The sequence below is a fragment of the Symphalangus syndactylus genome, chromosome 21 (assembly GCF_028878055.3).
Source record: "Symphalangus syndactylus isolate Jambi chromosome 21, NHGRI_mSymSyn1-v2.1_pri, whole genome shotgun sequence".
Taxonomy (NCBI): Eukaryota; Metazoa; Chordata; class Mammalia; order Primates; family Hylobatidae; genus Symphalangus; species Symphalangus syndactylus.
In genome coordinates, this window is record NC_072443.2 from 46,236,183 (window position 1) to 46,263,035 (window position 26,853).

A 26,853-nucleotide genomic window follows, 5' to 3' on the forward strand; every position below is an offset into this window, starting at 1 on the left:
TAAATCAAGGAATAAACTTATCAATAACCAAAAGGGTCCACATCCATGCCAATAAATTTATAAAAATTAAAAAGTACAATACAAATCAGATATTGCAAGTGCATGCAAATTCTCTTATGAGAACTGTCTTACAACCTGACAGGATATTAAAAAAATAAAAACTAAAAATTCAATAAATAAATAAAAAGAGAACTGTCTCAACATAGAAAACAATCAAATAAATATGTACACTGAGTCAGAAAATTATTTTAATAGTTACAAAACTTTTTTTTTTTTTTTTTTTACAGAATCAGTATAAAATAGCAGTTGATTTCTCCATAATTATCAGAATTATTTATACTTGAGGTCTTGGCTAAGTGGGGCTGAAATCAACAAAAGGTCTTGGACTGTTGGCTCAGAAATCATCCTAGAAAGCCCGCCCTGTTGATATCTGTCATGCTTAGCTCTTATGAGATGACCCAGTCCTTAAAAAAAAAAAAAAAAAAAAGAATCTCTCTTTATTCATTCTTTGGAGGCTTGAAGTGAATTCGGCAGCGTTCATTAAACACCTAAAATATTGAAACAGAAACAAAAGTCATTGAGTTATCCTGCATAAATCAGGCCTGGAACTAAATTCAATTTAGTATGCTTCAAAAGGCTATTACCATTTTTGTCCTAAGTCAACAGATTTAGGAAACAGAAGAGTTTCCTCAGCAGTTCAAACTGACTTATGAGGTGCTGAATGCACAGAAGGCCTTAACATCCATTTGCAAGACAATTCTAATATTTTAATAAAATTTAAGTTACTTCGGGAAAAAATCATCGAGAGCCAGGTAATTTAGTTACTAGCAAACATTTCAATTTCATATTCTGGACATTTTTTAAACAACAACACAAAAATATCTAAAACAAGTTTAAATAAAGAATGCTCAATAACTAAATGTCCACATGGAACTGTGTTAAATAAAAATTTGGTACAATTATTCAATGGAATACATGCAAGGTTAAAAATAATTTATGTTCTGATTTAAAAAGATCTCCAAGATTATTAAGGGAAAAAAACAAACTGTGAATAGTACACTCTCACTTGTGTAACAAAGGTAGAAAAATACACACACATAAAATTAGAAAAGGTGTGAGTATCTGAAAGCATATACCATCTTTCAGAAGGAAGGGAAAGTAGGAGGTAGCTGAAGGAGAGGGACAGAAGGCAAAATTTTTACTGTATATTACTACTCTTAAAAATTTTTTAAATATTTTTAATATTAAAAAAACTTAAATCACATGTCAAAAATTTTAAGTGTCCAATTATAACAATTCTGAAATTGAAAAGAATTTCTTCTCACAATTTACCCCCATGCATCATTGATGTAAAGAACAAATCACTTTTCAGGTTAAAAAAAAAAAAAAAAAACTACCTATGTTGGCTGCCATTGACTATTATAAAAATAAAAGAAAAATCTAAACACAGAGGTTGTGAGGTACTGTTACTCTATTTCTTTTTATTTATTTATTTTTTTGAGACAGAGTTTTGCTCTTGTCGCCCAGGCTGGAGTGCAATGGCGTGATCTTGGCTCACTGCAACCTCCACCTCCTGGGTTCAAGCAATTCTCCCGCCTCAGCCTCCCAAGTAGCTGGGACTACAGGCACCTGCCACCACACCCAGCTAATTTTTTGTATTTTTAGTAGAGATGGGGTTTCACCCTGTTGGTCAGGCTGGTATCGAACTCCTCACCTCAAGAGATCCACTCACCTTGGCCTCCCAAAGTGCTGAGACTACAGGCATGAGCCACTGCACCTGGCCTATTATTCAATTTCTTAAGCTGAGTGGTAGTTACATGAATATTCATTTTATTAATATTCATTAAATTCTACATGTCACATAATCTTTGGCATATGCATCTCACAATTAAAAGAAAATATGTAGAAATTATATAGACTCTAGCCCTTTTGTCTTACAATCCATCTCACCCATTTCCAGACCTGACATTTCCCTGAAATTCCCAATCAGACAAGAGGGAGGCTTCGGTTTAGTGGCCTTGACACACTGGTTGGGGTGATATAGACAACTTGGCTGAGCCTCTCCAAATCCTTTTCCCAAATGATTTCCTATCCACTTCTGCTAGCCCACTGCACCAGAGCACCATGGCTACATTTTCTTCTTTTTAAAACAAGTAGGGGCCTCATCTTCTGTGGAGTGGATAGACCATATTTTCTTTAAAACTAATATTAAATCCAAAATAGTTCACTCTTCCCACTACATTTTACATATATCATAAACTTCTGCACTTGTTTTTTCAAGCCAGATGTTTCATTGTACCCCTTCCCCATCTAATCCCAAGAGTAAATATTATTTCTCCAGAGAATACAAATGGGAAAATATTGCCAAATCCTCTCAAGTGACAGACACCTTATCATGTTGGTGGAAAGGGCAGGAATAGGAAACCCTGGCAAAGAGGATAAGATAGAGAAATGTGATAAAGCAAAGAAAGCCAATTTGTATTTTGCAATGTGTTCATGTCTCAGCAAGCTGGTACATTCTGGTTTTGGTTCAGCTAACCTCTCTTATAAGCATACAGTTTAACAACATTCCACTAGTTAAGTTCAAATGATAAAACAGAATTTTCAGTACATTTTCTCAGATTTAATAGATTTTTGCCCTTTGTAAATCTTTTAGAGTTTTAGAGAGGGGTAAATGGATATACTTTTTCAGAAAACTAAAGTCAGAGTTTCATGAATTTTGACTATATGTAAGTTTCTGGGATCTGGTCCCCTAATCTAGTTCCTAACAAGAACTATGCAATAATAATAATGAGCTTGTAAATCTATGAGCAATAAAAAGCCTTATTATTAGATACCAGTAAAACTACATATAACAACAAGTTTTATGATCAGATAAGTTAGAAGACAAGCAACTGTACAGGTTACCTAATGATAGGAAAACTTACGGAAAGTAACTGAGCTCAAAAAGGCTAATTTTAACAAATAGCCTCCTTGAAGGTTCTGAGTAGTAACTCTAAATATCAACCATGCCTATAATTAGTGTTAGGAGACATAGAGAATGTCTCTAATGCCGTTATGATGGCAGCTCTTTCAGTTCTATCATATGCTTATAAAGCTAATTTTGTTTTGTTTTGTTTTGTTTTGTTTTGTTTTTGGAGATGGAGTCTCATTCTGTCGCCCAGGCTGGAGTGCAATGGCTTGATCTCAGCTCACTCCAACCTCTGCCTCCCGAGTTCGAGCGATTCTCCTGCCTCAGCCTCCCGAGTAGCTGGGATTACAGGCTCATGCCACCACGCTAATTTTTGTATTTTTAGTAGACACAGGGTTTCACCATGTTGGCCAGGCCAGGCTGGTCTTGAACTCCTGACCTCAGGTGACCCACCCGCCTTGGCCTCCCAAAGTGTTGAGATTACAGGTGTGAGCCACCTCACCTGGCCCTGTAAAGCTAATTATTATAAAATGGCTCTAATTAGACGCTAACTGCATCCTGCTGTCCCTCCCCCCGCCCCTCGCAAAAGGTTACAGCCCTCAACTGTAAATGTAAACGAGTGACCTCTACTCTCCTTACTCTCCTTACAGCCTCACGGCACTCTTTACTCCTCCTCCCTTGGTTTCCCTTTGCTAGTTCAGTTTCCCTCCTACTTCTTTCCAAACGCCAACGTTATTTTATACCTTCCAGCTCCTGTCATTTACCACTTCTTCAACATTCAGTTCTGACTGCATCCATTTCAACTGCAAGAAAAAAAACTGAAGTTATAAAATTTAAAGAGCAAGAAAAAAATTGAAGTTATAAAATTTAAAGAGCTAAAACCACACTCATGTTTACCCAACAAAACCTGCTACTGCTCTAGTATTTTTGTCTGTTAATGGCAGTTTGGAAGCTTCTTTGACACAATCAGCTTTCCCCATATCTAATCAATTGCTAATCTCAAACTTTGCTGCATATTCAAATCACCTTGAGAGCTTTAAAAAAAAATCCCAAGGCCAGTCAGTTCACAGAAGACATACAAAAGGCCAATAAACATAACAAAATGCCAATCTTACTCATGTATAAAGAAATGCAAATTAAGCCATAATATGACAGAATGAATAAGTCTGATAAAACCTAACATTAGTGAAGGTATGTGAAAAGATATACTCATATATATTCTTAGTAAGAGTATAAATTGTTACAACTTCTATGGAGGGCAATTTGGCAAGACTCATAGGAAACGTACATTCTCATGTCCTTGAACTCAGTGATTCCAGTTCTAGAGATTGTTCATACAACTACAGACTTGCAAAGATAGCACAGAGGAAAAAAAGGACAAGGAAGTGCAAACCTGATCTGAATAGAGAATTAAGAAAAAAAAACCCTCAGGGAGGAACGAGAATATACATGGAAGTGATCTAGAAAGGCATGCGTTTCCTCACACCTTAACCATACAGTCAGAGGTCTCAGGCTAAAAATGCCAAGTCTTTTTAGCTTTCTTTATTAACTGCCAACTTAATTACTCCGACAGAAAAGTAGCCAATTCCATTGCCAGGCCCTGAGAGCAGGACTCACCATACTCCCAGTAGCATTTTGTTAGAGGACTTGAAGGGGAAAAAGCTGGCTAGTTCCAGGCAGAAGGCTTGAAAATATTCAGGAAAATGAGGAGAAAAAAGCATGAACTATAGGTTGATGCCAACTAAGAGGTTAACACCAGGATGATTTCCTCAGGCCAAAGTGAAGAACCCAGACCAGATTTGGGAATAAAATGCCAGAAAGCTCAACAAGATCTGGGCAAGCATGAATCTGACACCCAGGCCAAAGACCCTGGCCAACTAGGAGCGCAGTTCAGGCAGGAGGTTTGAGAAATTTGTGGCAACAATGATAAGAATGGAACTTGGGACAGATCCAATGGCTCCTTGCAAACTCCCTTCTTAGATTCAGAACTGGTGTCAAAGTGTAGGCCTGTACATATGGCTAGAACTGTGGAACAAGGAGAAGGACTGCATTCTGACAATTAGTCCTGTGCTGTGCAGTAGTAACAAGCCTGAAGAAGCCCACCAATGCAACCTAAGTTCCCATTTTAATCAGCCATACAGACCAAAATCATTAAAGCTCCACTTCTCTGACAAAGCCTGGACTGACTGCCAAAGAAATAATTTCAGTTGAAGAACAGTGTGAAAGTCACTAAGATAGTCTTCAAAACTGCTCTCAAATATTTAAAGGGATACTACGTAGAAAAGGGTTCAGAATTATCCTGGGTAACTCCAGAGAGAAGATTAAGAAGCAGTACTTACATATTATGGGAGCAGAATTTCACAATATGAAAATCTTCGAACAATTAGAACTGTCCAAAAGAGAACACACTGACACTGAGACAGGGAATCCTCTCCTGTCACAACACCCTGCCCTTAAGCAGTAGTGAAACAAAAGCTAGAAACCACTGGTTGGTGATATGACAAAGAGGATTAATGCAACAAATATGGAGTCCCAGAGACTCATAAAGGAAAGAAACTGCTACTTTGTAGCAGCCAATATGCTAGCTCTTATTTACATCCTTGAATCCTCCTGGCACACGCCCCTCAAAAATAAGAAGTTATTAGGTATCAACTCCATTTTACAGATTCAGAATCAGACTTTTCAGAACAATTAATATACAAGGTTACAAAGCCACCAAGGTAGGTGGGATTTATTTCCTCAGAGCTGTCTGCCTTTGGATTATTTTTTAAAATTCTACAACATTGCAGATATTACAGCCAACTTCTAATACAATTTTATCAGTGCTACCAACAAACTGTCACCTTTGAGACAGTTGTCTTTGAGACTGTAGGTCTTCAACAGGCAAACTTAAGGCCACTAATATGTGACAGCAGTTATAGAGGTCCAGCAAGGAAGGTGCTTTTTTTGAGTTAAATATTCAGGTAAAGTAGTGGGGATTTTTTGACTGGCATCTGTCTATAAATAAAATATACTCACTAAAGTATTTGACTATTAGTCACAACTTAAAGAAACTGACTGAATGCAGGGTCAGAAGAGATGGGTTAAAGTCCCAGTTCTACCACTTACTAGCTTGTGGCTTTGGGGGTGTCAGTTAGTATCTCAAGTATCTCTGAGTCTTTTTCCTCAGACAGAAAATGAAGAGGTAGAGCTGTACCATCTCCAAGAGCTCTCTCTGATTCCATAATCTTCATAGCAAACTTGAAAATTAAAAAAAAAAAATTCACGTTTCCTTATTTGCTTATGTACTATCCCATGGTTACCCCCAGCCCTATATGTTATCAAGCTAGAAAGCAAACCTCATGCAACTCACTGATTGGTTTCTAAACCTCTCCTTGCAGTAGTCATCCTGGTGATTCTATCTGGGCCCTAAAGACACAAGGGCAGATCTCAAGGCTGAGCAAATTGTGTGTCACAATCATTCCCAAACACTCAGTAGAGTTTTGAACTTTGCTCTCCAATAACAAGTCACTCTATTGTTTGACTTGATCTGCAAAGTGACTTTTCAGTTTCCAATTTAACGGCCTTTGCCCTGCAGTTTCCTTTGTCAACACCTTCAAGAGCGTTGAAATACAAACTCCAAAATTACTAGACTTTCACCAGTTTTATATAAATTATCTATATGCCGGCTGGGCACGGTGGCTCATGCCTGTAATCCCTGCACTTTGGGAAGCCGAGATGGGCGGATCACAAGGTCAGGAGTTCGAGACCAGTCTGGCCAACATGGTGAAACCCTGTCTCTACTAAAAAATACAAAAGAAAATTAGCTGGACATGGTGGCAGGCACCTGTAACCCCAGCTACTAGGGAGGCTGAGGCAGGAGAATCTCTTGAACCTGGGAGGCAGAGGTTTCAGTGAGCCAAGATTGCACCACTGCACTCCAGCCCAGGCGATAGTGCGAGACTCCATCTCAAAAATAAATAAATAAATAAATAAATAAATAAATAAATAAATAATCTATATGCCTTCATGAACAGCAAGGGGAGTAAGATCAACATCACTGCATAAGGTCACTGTCCAAGGGATCCACCAGTGCCTGTTGCATGAGCAGGTATGGAATACAGACCTGACGCAGTAGTCATGAACAAAGAGAGCAGCAAAGACAGTGGCTGAGTCCTGGATCCAGTGAGACATCCTGAATTGGCGGAATGATCGAAAAAGTGCAGCAGCCTGGCCTACTCACCTTGTGTGCAGCCAGCTACAAGGAAAGAGGTTTCTTTTCTTTTCTACTAATAGTTTTCAATAGATGACGAGGTCCCCTTTTCAAAGTTCAGCTACATCTACTAAACAAAGGGCAAACTTTATGACTGTGCAGTATGAAAAGCATGACTCAATCCCACAAGGATCCGTAAGTCACCTATTATGCCATCTTAAAATACAAACATGAAGTCAGGTGTGATGGCTCACACCTATAATCCTAGCACTCTGGGAGGCTGAGGAAGGCGGATCACTTTGAGCTCAGGAGTTTGAGATAAACCTGGGTGACATGGCGAGACTCCATCTCTACCCAAAATACGAAAAATGAGCTGGGTGTGGTGGTTCGCACCTGTAGTCCCAGCTACTGGGGAGGCTGAGGCAGGATTGCTTGAGCCCCAGAAGCAGAGGTTGCAGTAAGCTGAGATTGCAACACTGCACTCCAGCCTAGGTGACAGAGTGAGACCCCATCTCAAAAAAAAACAACAAAAAAAAACCATGATTTTGATCATTGTACACTGGTCCTGTAGGAAAAGTCCCTATTCTTAGAAATAACTAATGAGTTTAAGGGTAAAGTGGTACAATGTGTATAACACAGTCTCAAAATGGTTCATGGAAAAACTGTATTTATGCATACAGGTGTGTGGGGAGACAGGGAGAGGGAGGAAGGCAGGAAAGGATGAAGAGAAGGAGAGAGGGAGGGTGAAGAGAATGAACTGTAAAGCAGGTGGGGCGAAATATAAACAATAAGTGAATATAGGTAAAGAGCACATGGGAGTTCCTTATGCTATTCTTACAACTTTTTGTAAGTTTGAAATTATACAAGATAAAAAGTTACCCCCCAAGAGTCCCCTCAAAAGAAAGACAGCAATAAATCTCACATAATAAAATATGCTGTATTTTTCTACTGTTTCCTTGACACGTCGCATACAAGGGCTGTAAAGAAACAGTTCTGCTGCATTAACTGTATTCTGAAGTCTACACCCTATCTACATTATAGTTGATTTGGGAAAATAAGGCGTCCTCTGACACATCCCTAGGTAGGTATTTGCTGTTTTCTTAAAAGTAAAAACACCGCAGGGATGGGGAGGAAATGGGAAAAAGTCATGTCCAAGAAAAAGCCAAAGATCCCTAGCAACTTTTACACAGTAGGGAAATAAATTATAATGAGGTACAAGTGCATCTGGTTATATTTAAATCATACTATATTTTTATGGCTAAAGAGGATAATATCCGGAAGTTAAATAGTCTATATTACATTTCAGCAGATTTCTACAGAATGAAACTGGAGTTATTTTCAAAATATATTAGAGATGTTTTTCTCAAGTTATGTCTCAAAAGGCAGATACTGTACAGATGTGATTTCCCCAGAATTTCTGATGTGGTACTTCACCTGTAGTGATCCCTTGTCTTTAATAGTGGGAAAGAAACAAAGAAATGAAAATAAATTATGACTGTGCTTATTTTAGACAAAGCTGCTATGCTGCATTTGTTCAAGAAGTGCACATTTACCAATTAATAACTAAACATAATAAAATAAAGCCCACTAAAAATGAAGCACTAATCTCTTGGTCATTTTTTTAAGTAATTGCCATATTATATGCCAAAATTTTCATATTAAAAATTTTACTTTGAAGGCTACAGTTGGAAAAACTTTGCCTGAGAAATGTTAATTCTGTTCAACTTACCTTTGTCTGCTCTTTTCTAAGTTGCTTTAATAACGTTAAATCGTCCAAATTCTTTTCTCTCTCTTCTCGGAGGTTTTTTACTACCGCTGAAGTCTGGGCTATACAATTTTTTATGACTCTGTCTCTACTGGCATGAGCTGCCATCAACTAAAAAAGCAAAGGAATGAAAGGAGAAAACAAAAACTGCATAAATTTATCACATTTTAGTGTTTTTCAAAAAAATCCCTGAGACTATAGAAATTCAATACTTTCTAAAACAATTTCTGATGACTGAAACCATGAAAGAGAAGATTGTGTTGAATCAGCCACCTCATCTAAAAACATAACTGGCAGCATCTCTGAGGGTGGAAGGTATGAGGTCTGGGGCTGTCCTCCTCCTCAATATGCTCCCGGTATTGACTTCGGCTTTCCTCCTGCATTCCCCAAGCTGGGCTTTTCACTTCAGTTTCCTCTACCCTACGCCACTGACTTTCCCCGTGATTCCATTTATGTGTTCCTCTATTATACAACCACCCGCACACACCTGGCCACTTAAACGGCTATTCTTCCACTCTTTGTCCTTTCATATTTTTTTCTGTCTCAAATTGTCAACAAGTGAAAGAAATTATAAACTAAGTCATGTATAGAAGATTTCATTACAATAAATAACAAAGAATGCTACCTTTACCTACGCAAGACAGAGCCCTTTTCAAGATTATAAAATATAAATATTGATAAGGAAAACTTATAAATGAAGCACAGATTAGTGGTTGCATCAATTGTGTGTGCTGATTGAAATTAAGGATGTCTGCCGGGCGCGGTGGCTCAAGCCTGTAATCCTAGCACTTTGGGAGGCCGAGGTGGGTGGATCACGAGGTCAGGAGATCGAGACCATCCTGGCTAACACAGTGAAACCCCGTCTCTACTAAAAATACAAAAAATTAGCCGGGCGTGATGGCGGGCGCCTGTAGTCCCAGTTACTCGGGAGGCTGAGGCAGGAGAATGGCGTGAACCTGGGAGGCGGAGCTTGCAGTGAGCCGAAATCGCGCCACTGCACTCCAGCCTGGGGGACAGAGCAAGACTCCGTCTCAAAAAAAAAAAAAAAAAAAAAAAAAAAAGAAATTAAGGATGTCTGACAGAACAACTCTTTGATAACCTCCATCTTAATGCAACAAATTAATAAAAACAGTTCTCATTTATTTCCCATCTTGATTCTAAAGTATCAAGGTCATGTTTCAAACATACTTCCATAATCACAGCCACATTTTGATAATACCTCAAAATCTGCATTTGTAAAGCATTGTTTCAAGTTCATAGACTTTATTGTTCAGTATTGATTTTTATGTTTACCATGGGAATAAACAATGTAAAGCTAGAAAAATGTCATAGATTGAAGGTAATATGCTCTAATAAGATCTCATTGAAATTTATAAGTTTTACCTTGAGTATACTTTTGAGATTTGAAATTTCTAAAACGAGTGCTTCATAATAACCTTACTGATCATCTCCTAGGAAGGAGTGTTATTTGAAAAGACAAATTTCCCTTCTTCAGCTACAGAAGGAAGCTAGGTCAGGGATAAAAGTCAGGGTGAATATAAGCAACTTGGACATTTCATAGAGTTCTGCTTCTTGACTGACATAATACTTAAGGGAACTCAGTGGTACTTATTGGTATGGGCACTCTGCTGCAGGCTCGATCCCTGGCACAAAGCTACTTGAAAAATTAAGCTTTACTTGACATACATGTTGCTGAATCCTTCCAGGATATAGATACAGAGAAAAACCCAAACACACACACAGGATTTCCAAAACAGAAGAGTTCTAAACTTAGTATGCAAGCTTATCCTGACTCAACAAGGAGATAAAAAATAACAACTTGTGATTCTCACAGGGCCTGTTAAAAAAAAAAAAATGACAGCAGTAGCAGCAAACATTTTTTTGAGACAGGGTCTTGCTCTGTCACTCAGGCTGGACTGCAGTGGTGTGATCTTGGCTCACTGCAACCTCTGCCTTCTGGGCTCAAGCAATCCTCCTGCCTTAGCCTCCCAAGTAGCTGGGACTGTAGGTGCACACCACTACACCCAGTTAATTTTTGTATTTTTTATGGAGATGTGGTTTCGCCATGTCACCCAGGCTTGTCTTGAACTCCTGGACTCAAGTGATCCTCTCACCTCAGCCTCCCAAAGTATTGGGATTACAGGCGTGAGCCACCGCACCTGGCCAGCAATATTTGTATACAAAACAGTACTGTAAGCACTTTATAATTCAATGCGCCGACAACTCTATGAACTAGGTACTATTATTATACTATTTTACAAATATTAAAAGTGAGGCAGACAGCCGGGCATGTTGGCTCACGCCTGTAATCCCAGCACTTTGGGAGGCCGAGGCAGGTGGATCACTTGAGGTCAGGAGTTCGAGACCAAACTGGACAACATGGTGAAAACCCTATCTCTACCAAAAAATACAAAAAAAATTAGCCAGGTGTGGTAGTGTGTGCCTGTAGTCCCAGCTACTTGCGAGGCTGAGGTGCAAGAATCATTTGAACCCAGGAGGTGGAGGCTGCACTGAGCTGAGATCCTGCCACTGTACTCCAGCCTGAGTGACAAAGTGAGACACTGTCTCAAAAAAGAAAAAAAAAAAAAACTGAGGCAGAGGTTATGTGACATAATCAAGGTTATCCAGCTAGGAGGTAGCAGATGTGAGATTAATCTAGATCTAGAGTCCATAATGTTAATCACTACACTATAAACGTCTAGGTTAATAGGAAGATTGTAAATGGAAACAGTTTTATAGATTACGGAGATTATATGAGTAGTGAGGTGAGAGAGGGAGTATCACCAGTGACCATAAATTCTAGTTCTTCAGACAGAGGTACCCAAAGAAAGTGAACTGTCAAACAACCTCATAGCCAATTAGGACTAGGTCCCATCCTATCGACTCCCAATACTGAATTCTACTCATTAAAGTCCACAACCTTAAGATTTTCTCAAGCCACAAGACTTACCTGCTCATTTAAAATAACATACTTTAACACAGAACAAAAATATCAGTAATTAGTGCTCTGAATTTAACTGACATGGATAAGCTTGTCCCAAACTGATCTGAGAAAGGCAGTTTAGGTTTTAAGGATGCCTTCTTTATGACTATGAATCCAAACAGTAACCTTGTGGTAGAGCTTAAAATAGCAAGTGTCATTTGAACTACAGCTTCCAAATTAATGAAAGAATATAGGTAAATAAACTATAAAAAAGATTTTGCTGCATTATTTCCTTCTGCTTTTGGAGATTAAAAAAGAGAAATAAAGGGAGGCAATGAAAAAAAATACTTGAGAAACCAAAACCTCAGGAAAGGACAACTGATCCACTGGCTTTCCTTCTCTCCCAGTTGCCAAATGCTTCTATTCCCCTTCCTGACGAGTGAGAAAAAGAAGATTTAAAGGTGTGAGGGGTTTTAATTCTTCCTTATACCAGCTGCCTGGCTTTTTAGGACTGATGTGCTCACAGTCCTTGCTCTTGTTACTGTTTTACTTCACTGTTTCACTCTCTTCCTTTCATTCCTTTGTACATAAGGTCTCCTTAAGTTAAAGGTTACAAAACAACTGCTCCCATTCTTTAGAACCATTTCTTCCCAGGTTTGGTAAGATTTCACAAGCGTAAAGTCACACATTTTCTTTAATGTGTAGTAACCAGATCAAAACTTATATACACCATCAGGTATAGGCAAAGAAAAGATGTCATTCCTTTAGTCACAGTCAAGTTACCAGATAACTGATTTCTTATTCAGCCTGCAAAGAAAGGCATGAAAGAAGCAAAAGACTCAAAAGATATACTTACAGACTCATAAAGTTGTTTACAGGTTTGGCTGGCATCAATTTTCCCTGCAAAGGAAGCTGTTGGAACCGTAGTGTTTAATTCATGTACTATTCTGTCATCAATTGTCCTCATCACCTTGAGTAATTCCTATATGTATTTAAAATACAAGAATATAACCCAAATGGAAAGTTAGTAATAAAAAATAAGTATTTCAGTTAAAAATAAAGCTCTTGGGTATTTTACAGTCCTTTAAGTCAGGAGTGAGGAAACCAAGACAAATACATGCAACCATAAGAAAATGTTCAAGGATGATAGGTAGGTTAAGTAATGGTAATCCTAACAGTGGGCACCAACTCTGCCTCCTTGGCTCAAATGTGATTGTCTTAAGGGTTAAGACTGTTTTACTCATGTTGAAATCCCATTTGCTGGCATGGTGTTTAGCAAACAGTGTATGCTCCTTCCACTTCCAGCATACAGCCAATAAAGTGTACTACTAGTTTTTACCTTTTCTTAGTAACCCTAGCTCATATGTTCCAAGGATCCCTCTTACCTCAGAAAGCCTCCAACTCTCAAAAACAAAAACCAACAGAAAAATAATATCAAAAGGGCAGGGAACTTAAAAAGACCAGTAGTAAGTACCTACACAGCACAACCCCTCCTACCCACATGTGATCAGTGTACTTCTTTTCACTTGTCACTAGAGAAAGGCTGGACATCAGCTACATCTCGTCTTCAGTTAAACTCTGGGAGAAGTTTCTGGCAGTATATCTTTTTCTTTTTAGTGTCTCAAATTTACAAAATATCCTAACAAGAACAAGAACAACAACAACAACAACAAAACACAGCCACTTAAAAAGCATCAAGAAAATGGCTGGGCACGGTGGCTCACACCTGTAATCCCAACACTTTAGGAGGCTGAGGCAGGAGTATCACTTGAACCCAGAAATTTGAGACCAGCCTTAATGACGGACATAGTGAGACCCTGTCTCTACAAAAAAAAATTTTTTTTAATTAGCCGGGCATGGTGACTCATGCCTACAATCCTAGCTACCTGGGAGGCTGGGGCAGGAAGATTACTGAGCCCAGGAGTTCAAGGCTGCAGTGAGCTATGATCACACCACTGTACTCCTGCCTGAGCGATAGTAAGACCCTGTCTCTTAAAAAAAGAACGACCAAATGAAAATAAAACAGAATTATATAATACCAGGAATATACTTATTATTGAAAACATCCAAGTTAACATTCAATATTAATATGTATTAAAAGCAACGTTTGATTCTTTTTCCCTCAATATACTATGCTACTTCTTACCTTTGCCAAACTTAAATCCACGACTGAAACCAACTCCTTTCTTTCCTCGTCCATTTGTTAAAATAAAAATTATTATTATTATTAAATTATTACTTTCATTTTAGAAAAGTTAGAAAAAAACTTTAAATAAAAATCATCCGTAGTTAACCACTATCAACATTTTAATATGTCCCTTTGGTCTTTTTTCTACACATACCTATTAATGTTTTTATACAACTGAGGTACTATGTAACATTTTAAAATCTGGCTTTAAGACATTATATTATGAGCATAATACAATGTGCTAGAAATGTCTTGAAAGTTTTTTTTTTTTTTTTTTTGAGACAGGGTCTCACTCTGTTGCTCAGGCTGGAGTGCAGTGGCGCGATCTTGGCTCACTGCAACCTCTGCCTCCTGGGCTCAGGTGATCCTCCCACCTCAGCCCCTCAAATAGCTGTGACCACAGGCATGTGGATTACACCTTGCTAAATTTTTTGTATATTTTTGTAGAGAGAGGGTTTCACCACATGGCCCAGGCTGGTCTTGAACTCCTGGACTCAAGCGATGCGCCCGCCTCAGCCTCCCAAAGTGCTGGGATTACAGGCAAAAGCCACCGCACCCAGCGCTGAAGATATTTTAAATAGTTGCATAAGTATTCTATCCTGTTCAAGCATAACTCGTTTGGCCACTTTCTCATTAACAAACATTTAGGTTGTTTCCAATTATAAACCATTTAGTCCATTCAATCTAAGTCTGTAGTCCAGATTCTGTTCTATTATTCCACTAATTCTTAGTTAGTGAATTTAATGGCCTTTTCTATACCTCAATCTAGAAGTGAAACGGCTTGCAGAAGGCTCATAATTCAGACTAATAAAACACCAGCAAATATCAGGTCTAAAACCAAGTTCATTATCTTGTCCTGTATCTTTCTATTTTTTTAATAGTATTCTCTGTAAACTGGAATTCTTAAGGAATAATCTCAATGTATTCACTGGGCAACCACCATACATAGTGAAGGATATATGTATTGTGCTTAAGTGGTAAATTCCAAACAAATGATGGCAGTACTATTTGGGGAGTCCAAAAAAAAAAAAATAGGTAAGTAGAAGACAGGGACCCACCTTGCCACTTTACTTCCTATGACTGGCCTATGTAAAAAAACAAACAAACAAAAAAAGCCCCTTTAAACTCTCTTTCAAAACCTTCCTTTTCACTATCTAAACTGAACTGATCTTCTGAGGCCAAGGGTTAAGTTGTGCCTTTTGGATAGAGGTTTTCTTGGTTATGAAAGCCCGCAGCAATATTTGTCTTTAAATAATGCAGCAGTAAGAGACAGTATCACAGAGTTCATTATTTATTAACTTATTCTTCATATAATTACAGTTATCCCTTAGTATCCATGGGGGTTTGGTTCCAGGTCCTCCTATGGTTACCAAAATCCAAGGATGCTCAAGTCCCTGATATAAAATGGCACAATATTTGTATATAACCTATGCACATCCTTCCATATACTTTAAATAATCTCTAGATTACTTATATCTAATACAATATAAATGCTATGTAAATAGGTGTTAGTTACACTGTATTGTATGGGGTATAATAACAAGAAAAATGTCTGTACATGTTCAGTATGGATGCAACTTTTTTTTTCAACTATCTCGATCCACGGTTGGTTAAATCCATGGATGTAAAACCCACAGATATGGGAGGGCCAACTGTCCTACGTCTAGCATGTGTCAGGCACCATTCAAAACATCAAGGCTACAGTAGCGAATAAAAGAGGTCCTTGTTCTTATAGAGCAAAATTCCTGAAGGGGGAGATAGAAATTAAACAAGTATCCTATAAATAAGATAATCTTAGATACTAAAAAGTACTATGAAAAAGAAAACAAACTAAGGTGATGAGATGAAGAGTGACTGAGTGGTGCTTGGGGGCTACTTCAGATAGAGATTGAACCAACTATAGGAACATCTGGGCTGGGGGTGGTGGCTCATGCCTGTAATCCCAGCAATTTGAGAGGCTGAGGCAAGGTAGGAGGATTGCTTGAGCCCAGGAAGTTGAGGCACTGGTGAGCCATGATTGCACCACTGCACTCCAGCCTGGGCAACAGAGCGAGACTCCGTCTAAAACAAACAAACAAACAAAAAAACTGGTAGCAGTAGAATTAAGGAGAGGTAGTTGGACTTAGGATATATTTTGAAGACAGAGCTAACAGAAATTGCTGAATTGGTGGTCAGGGACGAGAAAAGAAAACAGGATGACTTTCAGGCTTGAGGCCTAAGCATCTAATTGTATGGAAGTGCCATTAACTTATGGTGGGGGGAGACTGGGGAAGGAAGAGACTTGGAAAGAGTGGGAACATCAAGAGTTGTATTCTGACTCAGGCTATCTGATGATTACTGTTCATTGTCTGTATGTGGTAATAGTATGGTGTTAGAAAGTTGTAATCTTTTGGAGATATAGACAGAAATTTTACAGAAAAAAATGATATGGTATTTGGGATGACCTCAAAATGATCGGATTAGGGTGGGATAAGTGGTAGTAGCGAACAGATGAAACAAGACTAGCCATGAAATAGTTGTTGGAGTTGGGGGATGGGTACATGAGTATTTGTGGTACAGCCTTCTCCTTTTGTGTTATGTTTAAAATCTTGTATAATAAAACTTTTTTTTAAAGTTTTGTTGTGGCAACATATATTGGTAAGCATGCAGAGAAAAGGGAACGCTTATACACTGCTGACGGAAATGTAAATTAGTACAACCTCTATTGAATATATGGAGATTTCTCAGAGAACCAACAACAGAACTACCATTTGACCCAGCAGTCCTACTACTGGGTACTTACCCAAAGGAAAATAAATCATTACATAAAAAACACACCTAGAGGATGGGCGCAGTGGCTCACGCCACTTTGGGAGGCCGAGGCGGGTGGATCGTGAGATCAGGAGTTCGAGATCAGCCTGACCGACACGGTGAAACCCCATCTATACTAAAAATACAAAAATTAGACTGGCATGGTGGCACGCACCTGTAATCCCAGCTACTTGGGAGGCTGAGGCAGGAAAATCACTTGAACGAGGGAGGCGGAGGTTGCAGTAAGCCGAGATCGTGCCACTGCATTCCCGCCTGGGCAACAGAGTGAGACTCCGTCTCAAAAAAAAAGACACCTGTACTCATATGTTGATCACAGCAGCAAGCTAAGTGTCCATCAACAGTTGACTGGATAAAGAAAATGTGGTGTATGTATACACACATATATATAGAATACCATGCAGCCACAGAAAAGAATGAAATCATCCAGGCGTGGTGGCTCACATCTGTAATCCAGCACTTTGGGAGGCTGAGGCGGGTGGATCACCTGAGGTCAGGAGTTCAAGACCAGCTTGGACAACATGGTGAAACCCCATCTCTACTAAAAATACAAAAAAATAGCTGGCTGTGGTGGTAGGTGCCTGTAATCCCAAATACTTTGGATGCTGAGGCAGGAGAATAGCTTGAACCTGGGAGGTGGAGGTTGTAGTGAACCAAGATCGCACCATTGCACTCCAGCCTGGGCAACAAGAACAAAACTCTGTCTCCAAGTCTCCAGAAAAAGAAGAAAAATAATGAAATTATATCCTTTGCAGCAACATGGATGGAGCTGGAGTCCATTAAGTGAAATAACTCAAAACAGAAAATCAAATACCGAATGTGCTTGCTTATAAGTGGTAGCTAAACAATGGGTACATATAGACATAAAGATGGAAAGAATAGACATTGGGAACTCCAAAGGGCAAGGGTAAGGAGGAAGGTGAGGGGTGAAAAATTAGCTGTTGGGTACAATGTTCATAATTTGTGTGGTGGGTAAATTAGAAGGCTATCGGGCAGGTGTAGTGGCTTACGCCTCTAATCCCAGCACTTTGGGAGGCTGAGGTGGGTGGATCACGAGGTCAGGAGTTTGAGACCAGTTTGGCCATGGCAAAACCCCGTCTTTACCAAAAATACAAAAAATTAGCCAGGCATGGTGGCGCACACCTGTAGTCTCAGCTACTTGGGAGGCTAAGGCAGGAGAATTGCTTGAACCCAGCAGGCAGAGGTTGCAGTGGGCTGAGATTGCACCACTGTACTCCAGCCTGGGTGACAAAGTGAGACTCCATCTCAAAAAAGAAACCTGTATATGTACCCCCAAATCTAAAATTTTAAAAATTAAAAAAAACAAAAACCAAAAAACAAAGCTCTGTTTTGGACTTGTTACGTCTGAGATGCCTATTAGATATCTGAGTAGAAGAGTGGAATAGAAAGTAGAATATGCCAGTCTGACACTGATCAGGGTGGGGTTATATTAACAAACTGATGTTCTTTAAAACCATGAAACTAGAAGAGATCACTGGAGGAGACTATAGAAAGCGAAGGGGGCCAATGATTAAGAATTCTTCCATCTAAAAGTAAAGGAAAAATTCTGGTTTAACAGAGGGATTGGTCATTTGTGTTGAATGTTACTAACTCAAGAATTATATGGGGCTGGGTGCAGTAGCTCACATCTGTAATCCCAGCTCTTTGGGAGGCTCAGGCGGGAGGACTGCTTATGGCTAGGAGTTCAAGACCAGCCTGGGCAACATAGTAAGACTCTGTCTCCACAGAAGTAAAAAAATTTAGCCAAGCATGGTGGCATGTGCCTGCAGTCCTAGCTACTTGGGATGCTGGGGCAGAAGGATCACTTGATCCCAGGAGTTTAAGGTTACGGTGAGCTATGATGTGCTACTGCCCTCCAGCCTTGGTGAATATGTCTCAAAAAAAATTTACATGAATAAATGATTATATGAACAGAAACTAAACTTTTAAACTTAGCAGGATGGAAATCATGGGTGACCTTAAAGAGAGCCATGTAAATAGAGTGTTTAATGGAATGAAAAGGTAATGTGGCTTAAGTACACAGAGAAAGATAAAACATGGTGTAACATGAGGTCCATTATTAGAGGTCATATGATAGGATTTTAGTCTTTTCTGAGACCCACAGGGAACCAAACATGTGTTTTCTGTTGTGACTAAGGTTACATGATCAGATCTGTGTTCTAAAATGACTGCTTAGGTTAAAGTGGACTGGAGAGGAACTAGAGTAGATGTCAAAAGATCAGTTAGATGACTGCAGCAATCCAGGTGAAAGATTACGTCGTTTCACATTTCCTGGGATTTTTATTGACTCCGAACTTTAACCAGTTTTGAGTTTGAACACTTTAGCCCGATTCATCTCCAATAAAACAATCTGGACATACTACTAAGTTCCTTACATAGCAATGGGAATCTATCCACATTAACTATGTAATGAGTCCATCAATTTTATTGTCTTACCAATGGAACCTATGGATTATCAAATAGTCATGTAGTGCTTAATGACAAGGAAACATTCTGAGAAACGTGTCATTGAGTGATTCTGTTGTGTGAACATCATAGAGTGTACTTACACAAACCTAGATGGTATGGCCTACTTACACACTTAGGCTATATAGTATAGATGATTGCTTTTAGGCTACAAACCTATACAGCAGGTTACTGTACTGAATGCTGTGGGCAACTGTAACACAGTGATACTTGTGTATCGAAATATATCTACATATGGAAAAGGTGCAGTAAAAATATGGTGTTATAATCTCATGGGACCACCGTTGTATATGTAGTCAGTCACTGACTGGAACATCATTATATGGAGCATGACTGTGTATCAATTTTTCTGTGTATACTAGAGAATTATCAATATATGATCTAGAGCTTGCCTTTAACATGGCAGACATTAGCCACGTGAGATTATTTAAATTAAAATTAAATGCAATTTAAAATTTAGTTCCTTAATTGCACTCGTCACATTTCAAGTATTCAAGAGCCACCTGTTGCTAGTGGCTACCATATGGAGATAGCATAAATGCAGAACATTTCCACCATCACAGAAAGTCCTACCGGACAGTGCTATATTCTAGAAAATATAATGACAACCCCTTAACTGATAATGTACTTGTTCAGGAATTGCTGAAAACTGTATGCCATTCTTAAATGTCACAGAAGAGATACCCGAAAAGCTAAAGAGAAAGAAAAAAAGGGAGGTAAAATGATTGGGGAAGGAAACATTGTAGTGAAATAAAGTGTGGGTGATGAAGTAGTAGAGGCATGCCATTTAGTCAATCATTTCAGCTATGAAAAGAAGGAGATTCAAATTTTGTTTATAGGAACCTGTTGAGAATAGTGAATATTTTGTCCAACATAGTGGCCCCTCAGTGTTTTTGTGGTGTAATGAGACAGGAAGTGATTTCTTTCAAAATTGAAAAGGGAGAAGGAAAAGAACTGTAAACCGCCTCACTAGGCTCACATTTCTTCACAGGGAAAAAAGTGCCAAAGCTGTTAAGGCAACTCCAAGAGGTTCTAGGCAAAAGTTCGGGCTGCTCTCACACATTGTGAGCAAACGAAGGTGAAGGAAGGCACAAAAATGCTACCATTGAATTATGTGGATCATCCATAAAGAATTACTGACTACCTACCTGAGGCCTAGCCCCAATGGCATACACTCCTGTCCACAGAAATTCACCAAGAAAATACATAAAAGACACCCCTCAACAGAACAGACATCATACACAATAAACTGCAACACCTGTCCACAGAAATACACACAGTTCAATGGTTCTCTGAAGGCTGCATCTTGTGTAGAACCCTCATGAGCTTCTAAACATTACATCATAGCCTGTAGTACCCCCAGCTTCTTCTATCTTTCATCCTCCTCAAAACAAGAAGAGATCTGATATATCATGAACCTCTCATTGTAGGCTGACTCTGAAATTATGCAGGCGTTTTTCTTGGCATGCATTTTATGTCTTCTCTCTAATTGGTGGGGTAAAAATCTCATCCTCTTGGAAGGCAATTTAGGTATTGAAGGAGTGCCTATATTTAGTAGTGGGCAGGAGTAGAGAAAACTTTCTATTGCCCCTATAATTATACTATAGTCTATTCCTAAGATTCATTCTCAGGTAAAGTTATTTTATAATTCTACATATTTTTTAGGGTACATAGGAGTGAAGAGTAGGAAAGGAGCCATTATATAACTAAAATACAGTGTACTCCAAAGAATGATATGGAACTCCCTTAACCTTTCCTCTCCTCTCCCTTTGCCTGACGGTACCCAGAAGTAATGTCATTGGTACTTGACATCAAGGTCCCTTTTACATGATGCTCTTTTCAGACAGATCTGGTTCCTCAAACTCTATTTTTACAACAAATCTCCCACAGTGCTTCCCCCAAACCAGAAGCATAAACTTGTCTACAACTGCCAGAGTCCTCTAACACCCAGCATCCCCAAGGACAGGAATAGAAAGCAGCCCTGTAAGCATAGAAGAAACCATCACTGATGCTAGAAAATAACCTATTTAGCATGTACCTAATTACAATGTGATTAAAAAATCACTTATGTGTCAATGAATATTCCTAATAGAAATACTAATATTTAAACATGCATGTTGAAGTGCTGGGGGGTGGGTAGGAAGAAAGAGACATGTATGAGGACAACGATAAGAGACATGACAAGAGGCATTTTGGGGTTGGATTTTAAAAGGTCTTATATACCATGTTTAGAAGTTTAGATCTAGTCATATGAACCTAAAACTTAAAAGCATAGCTTAGATTATAAAATTCAGAATATAATAGCATATGCCACAGTATTATGGAGATTAGATTGAAGGGGGGATTTAGCAGAGAAAAAAAGCGCCAGAAGATAGGAAGGCCTGTTGCAAAGCTAGTTCCAAAAATGATAGGGGCCTAAACAAAGCCACTGGCAGTAGTGATGAATCTTCCTAAAGCACCTCTTTGATCATTTCACCCCTCTGCCCAAAAAGGACTCCCTAACTCACACTTGACACACAAGGCCTTCCACAAATCTGGTTGCAATCTTGTGTAATCCCAATGTGCCCCTGTATAAATAATGTGTTCTAGCAATACTGATTTTCTATTTCCCTTAAATACATAAAACTTTTTTGTCTATTATCCTATTGCCTCTGCCTAGAATACCCCTAGTCCCTGCCTGCCTAAGGCCCAACTCAACCATATCTCTTGATTTGTTTCTCTCTAAATTATTTTAGCATTTTATTCTTTTTTTTCAATATTTTCCACATTTTATAGCCCTACTTAGATTACGTTCCTTGTTTTATACTCCATCCACTGGGTTTCCGCAAGTGCCAGGAGACTAGTAGGTATCTGTTACGGGTTGAATTGTGTGTCTCCAAAATTTATGAATTCCTAATCCCCAACATGACTGTATCTGGAAAGAGGGCCTTGAGGTATGTAATAAAGGTTAAACAGAGGTCATAAGGGTGGGGCCCTAATCCGATAGAACTGATGTCCCTATAAGAAGAGGAAGAGATAGGCTGGGCGCCATGACTCACGCCTATAATCCCAGCATTTTGGGAGGCTGAGAGGGGTGCGGATCACCTGAGGTCTGGAGTTCGGGACCAGCCTGGTCAACATGGTGAAACCCCATGTCTACCAAAAATACAAAAATTAACCGGGCATGGTGGTGGGCGCCTGTAATCCCAGCTACTCAGGAGAAGAATCGCTTGAACTCGGGAGGTGGAAGTTGGAATGAGCCAAGATTGTGCCACTGCACTACAGCCTGGGGGATAAAGGGAGACTCTGTCTCAAAAAAAAAAAAAAAGAAGAGGAAGAGATACCAGAGATCCTTCTCCTTCCATGTGCAGGCACAGAGAAGAGATAGTGACATAGAGAAGACATGGGAGAAAGCAGCCATTGACAAGCCAGGAAGAGTGGCCTTACTATAACTAATTCTGATGGCACTCTTTTTCCCCCCTTAAATCAAACTGTACAGACTAGAAACTGATGGCAGCTTAATCTTGGACTTCTAGTCTCCAGAACTGTGGAAAAATAAATCTCTATTGTTTAAGCCACCTAGTCTGTGGTATTTTGTTATGGCAGCCCTAGCAGACTAATACAGTATCCAATAAATTCTTGAATGCATGCTAAAATGGGATTCTAGGCACTCGATTTTAAACACTCTTTTCTGGATTTTATTTCAATCTGGAAATAGAATATTTTCCAGAAGTACTAAATCTAATTTTTATAATGAAAAAACAAGAGTTGCAAAAATTTTAAACACTTTAGGCCGGGCGTGGTGACTCACACCTATAATCCCAACACTTAGGGAGGATGAGGCAGGAGGATTAACACTGTCTCTACAAAATTTCTTTTAAAAAATTACCCGGGCGTGGTGACACGTGCCTGTAGTCCTAGCTACAGGGAGGGTGAGGCAGTATTCAAGAATACCACTACCTTCAAACCGTTCAAAGTACAAAGCTTACTACAGATAGGTCAATTTTCAGTATCTTGGGTTAGTTAATAATGCAATACATATTTAAGATCATGATTTTGGAATTCAACTTTGTAACTAAACAGAAGCACATTTATGACTGAATTGGAACAGATAACTTTAATGGCAACTTGGTCAAAACCAGATCCCTATTCTTGAATTCATGGGTTAATAATTAGCCCTAGATCTCTGATATTTGAACATAAAAAGGCAGAACCTTTAAATATTACATCTTCTCTAATGGGCAATGACACTAGAGCAGGTACTATAATTAATCCTCCCTCCAAGCTTCCATATGTCCTGTCCCACAAAAATAGTAAATTGTACCAAGTATTTGTTTTATTAACTAAATAGCTCTTCTTCACCTTCTTCTCTTCCACAAAAACTCTACTTAGCAAAGTAGGAGAGGAATGGCAGAAGCTGGAAACTGAGTTCAGGGAATTGCTACAAGATTGTTACAATCCTTATCCACGGATCCCGAGCTTTACCACCGCGGATTACCCAGAGCTTCCTAGTCAAGGCCTGCGAGCCGCGGAGAGAACTATGACCCCCCTCCTCCCTCCTCCTACAGAGCAGCCTCGCTCCCTAAGGCCAAACCCGCGCCCCCCATGACCTCCAATGGCTCGAGAAAAGAGCTTTGAATTGCCCGCTTTTTCCAAAGCTGGTTCATACTCCCTCGCAAAGCAGGGAATAGGGTCTGGGGACAAAACGGGGGACATGCCTGCCACATGAGGAAAACCCCATCACCTGGAACTCGGCGAACTCCTCACAGTTCACACCGCCACTGGGCGCCGCCATATTGGACAAACACGAGGACCCCGCTGCAGGCCAATCACCGCGGAGCAAAGGTGACCGCGGAGCCGCCTGACAAAAAATATAGTACGAGGGGAATCCTTAGGAAAGCTGAGCGCAAGGCTTGACTTCAACGTGGTCCGCATCCACCTCGAAACCTGTCACCCTGCTGTCCTAACCCCTTTAACATGTCCTCCTGGAACTGGACCAGATACATGGATCAAAGATTGTCAGACCTTGAAGGGACTGTTTACTCCAATCCCATCTTTTCACAAAAGGGAAACAATTTCCTTGTGGTTCCCCTACCAGGTCGTTGAAGGAAATCTAGGCAAGTTAGGCCTTTCTAATACCTCTCACTCCAGTGCCTAACCTCCTCCCCCGACCCTGGAGCAGAGGGGTCTTTGTTAAGAATTTGGGACCACTAAGAAACGTCAAGAAAAAACGGCATTTCTGGCAGTGTGGGTGGGTATGAGTAAAGTGTTTAGGATGGAGATGATCAAACGTTTTTAGAAAATAGGTAAATAGAAAACAAATTGAAAACATACATGTTAATTTCTCAGATTAGCCTGAGGGATGCTCCAACAAGAGATAGGGCCACTGAGCACTGAGTCCAATTATGTGTTTTCTGATAAAACATATGTTCATTGAAAACACTGGAAGAGCGGCATACTGGAACACTGGTGTATTTCGGGAGTTTACAGCTCACGAAAGTTGCACATTTCCCTTCTATTTCACACAGGTACTCCCATGGATACATATCCGCTAGGGCAAGGGCCCACGGCGCCACACTCCACAGGACCATTTCCAAGACTGGCTCAGGACGCGGCGCCAGGGGCACTAGGCTGGCGCCGCCGGTCTCCAGCGCGTCGCGCACGTTCTGCACGCCTCGCGCTGGCGCAGGCCTGTTCACCGCGTCGCGCACGCCCCGCCCCCCGGCGCCGCCTGCGTCCTTCCCACTCTAGCGCTGGGTGACATTGAGCTCACCAGCGCCACCGTCCCCGGTGAAGTTCTGCGCTGGTCGGCGGAGTAGTAAGTGGCCATGGGGAGCCTCAGCGGTCTGCGCCTGGCAGCAGGTGAGACGCCGGTCGCGATATGGGAGGTAGAGGAGCTGGCCCGGCCGCTGCGGGTGGGGGAATCCTGAAGCCTTCCTGGGCCCTGGAGTGGCTCCATTCCATGACGCACTTTCTCGGTTCCTGGGAATCCTACCTACTTAGTGGCAATGTGGGAGAGAACTAGGAGAGCAACTGCCGATAGACATTGGAGACTGCCCGTGAATTACCCTCATCTTCATCCACCCAGCTCCCACCAACTTAACTGCCCACGCGCCTACCCTTCTCCCCACCCCCGTCCTCAGCCTCCCCTGAGCTCAGTCTGTAAAGCACCTACTATCCGTAGACCTCCCCTTTACCCATGCATTCAGCTTTCCACCCTAACCTCCCCTATCTATTGCTCTACTGGAGTCTTCCCTCTTCCCCCTGCTCCTTCCTTTCTGGAGTTCATGCCAGAAAACCTCCAGCGTGAAGTTTCCCCACTCATTAAATGTCTGATTAGGCCAAGGATTTAGGTCTTACAGATTAAAACGGAGGATACATTACTTTTAAACACTTGTACAATTAATTGATTCGAATTTCTTGGAGGAAAGTGTGTAATTGAAGGATCTGCAGTTTGTTTTGGTGGTAGACATTTGTGTGATGACTATTTTGGACTTAGGTAATGAAAGCTTAATTCTTTTTTGGGGGGGAGAACCAGCAGAGCTTTGGCATAGTAGGGGTTGAGAAATCAGAGGGCTTGCATTTTGACTCTTTTCTAGGTACCAGAGATCTTTTGTTCAATGGCATTACATTATTAAAAAGTTGTTAATTCAATTTTTAAAGGAAAAATAGCCCCAAACTTGGCTATTCAAATAATATAAATGTATATTGTAAATGTAAACGAAGTCATGCAAAAAAAAGAATGAATGTTGCATAGTTTCACAAGTTTGATACATAACCTTCCCCACCCCAAGATTATCCTTTACACAGCTTATCTGGTGTTGCAGTGGAGAATGGACTGGAAAACATTTCTCAAACTAGAGAGTATTATTATATTTACTTCCTTTAAAAGCAAACACTTCTTCCACTAAAATCCTCAATACCATGATTAATTTCATTGATGTTGTCAGTTTTGTTGAACTAATTCACCTAAAATATCTTCTGTGCATCCTGTTAACATTATAAAGCTTTTCAACAAGGCAAGTAAAAGGATCATTGCTCTGTAAAAAAGTTAAAATGGACTGCATGAAAAGAACTTTGACATCTTGGAACTACTTTGACATCTTGAAACTAATACTGAGTATATTGTAAGTAGTTCATCTTCTTGCTTTGAGAATATATTTATGCATCTTGCATAAATTTATTTTTGCATCTCTGCAAACTTCTGATGTGTAAAAACTTCACTATTGACCGCTTAGCCAAAGCAGAATTCCTTGAGTGATTTAAGAACAATTTATTTTACTTCAGATATACAATTTTTAATAGCACACTAAGGGTGTTATATGAGCAGCTCTCTCCATATGATCTTCCACGAATGTCTGATGCTTTGTGAGCGACTCCACAATAACCTACTGCCTTTCACCCACTTCATAGCTAAACACTTTCATGTACATTATTTTGTTGGATGGATTTCTCATAGCAGCCCTCTCAGGTAAGTCGTATTCCTCCCACACTTTATAAATGAAGAAACATAGGTCAGAGATGACTTGTCCAGGGTCCCTTTGCCAGAAAATGTTAGAGCCAGGAGAGGGTACCCTTTAATTCTGGAATTTTTGTGCTT

The 26,853-nt window shown here is 39.9% G+C and overlaps 2 protein-coding genes across 15 annotated transcripts in view; one reads left to right on the forward strand and one right to left on the reverse strand.

The window, feature by feature from the left end:
* Positions 1–226: 226 nt before the first annotated feature.
* Positions 227–24,755, reverse strand: MIX23 (mitochondrial matrix import factor 23). 14 transcript variants are annotated; one of them, XR_010118634.1, is made up of 7 exons: positions 13,938–14,006; positions 12,648–12,773; positions 8,833–8,979; positions 6,264–6,319; positions 6,020–6,150; positions 3,655–3,714; positions 227–464 (listed from the first exon to the last, which is right to left on the reverse strand). XR_010118634.1 is itself a non-coding variant. In XM_063630668.1 (5 exons), the coding sequence occupies exons 1-5, from the start codon at positions 24,046–24,048 to the stop codon at positions 447–449; spliced, it is 402 nt and encodes a 133-aa protein (XP_063486738.1). In that variant the 5' UTR covers positions 24,049–24,109; the 3' UTR covers positions 227–446. The 14 variants fall into 14 exon arrangements, 9 of the variants coding, with proteins under 9 accessions (XP_063486738.1, XP_055115548.1, XP_055115550.1 ...); XR_008653516.2 differs by lacking the exons at positions 6,264–6,319; positions 13,938–14,006 and adding an exon at positions 24,588–24,755; XR_008653514.2 differs by lacking the exons at positions 6,264–6,319; positions 13,938–14,006 and adding an exon at positions 23,998–24,109.
* Positions 24,756–24,940: 185 nt separating this feature from the next.
* Positions 24,941–26,853, forward strand: part of FAM162A (family with sequence similarity 162 member A) — a 32,092-nt gene continuing 30,179 nt past the window's right edge. The window contains exon 1 of the mRNA XM_055259305.2: positions 24,941–25,115. Within this exon, the coding sequence (XP_055115280.1) occupies positions 25,082–25,115 (34 nt within the window). The 5' untranslated portion in view covers positions 24,941–25,081. The remainder of the gene's footprint in view (positions 25,116–26,853) is intronic.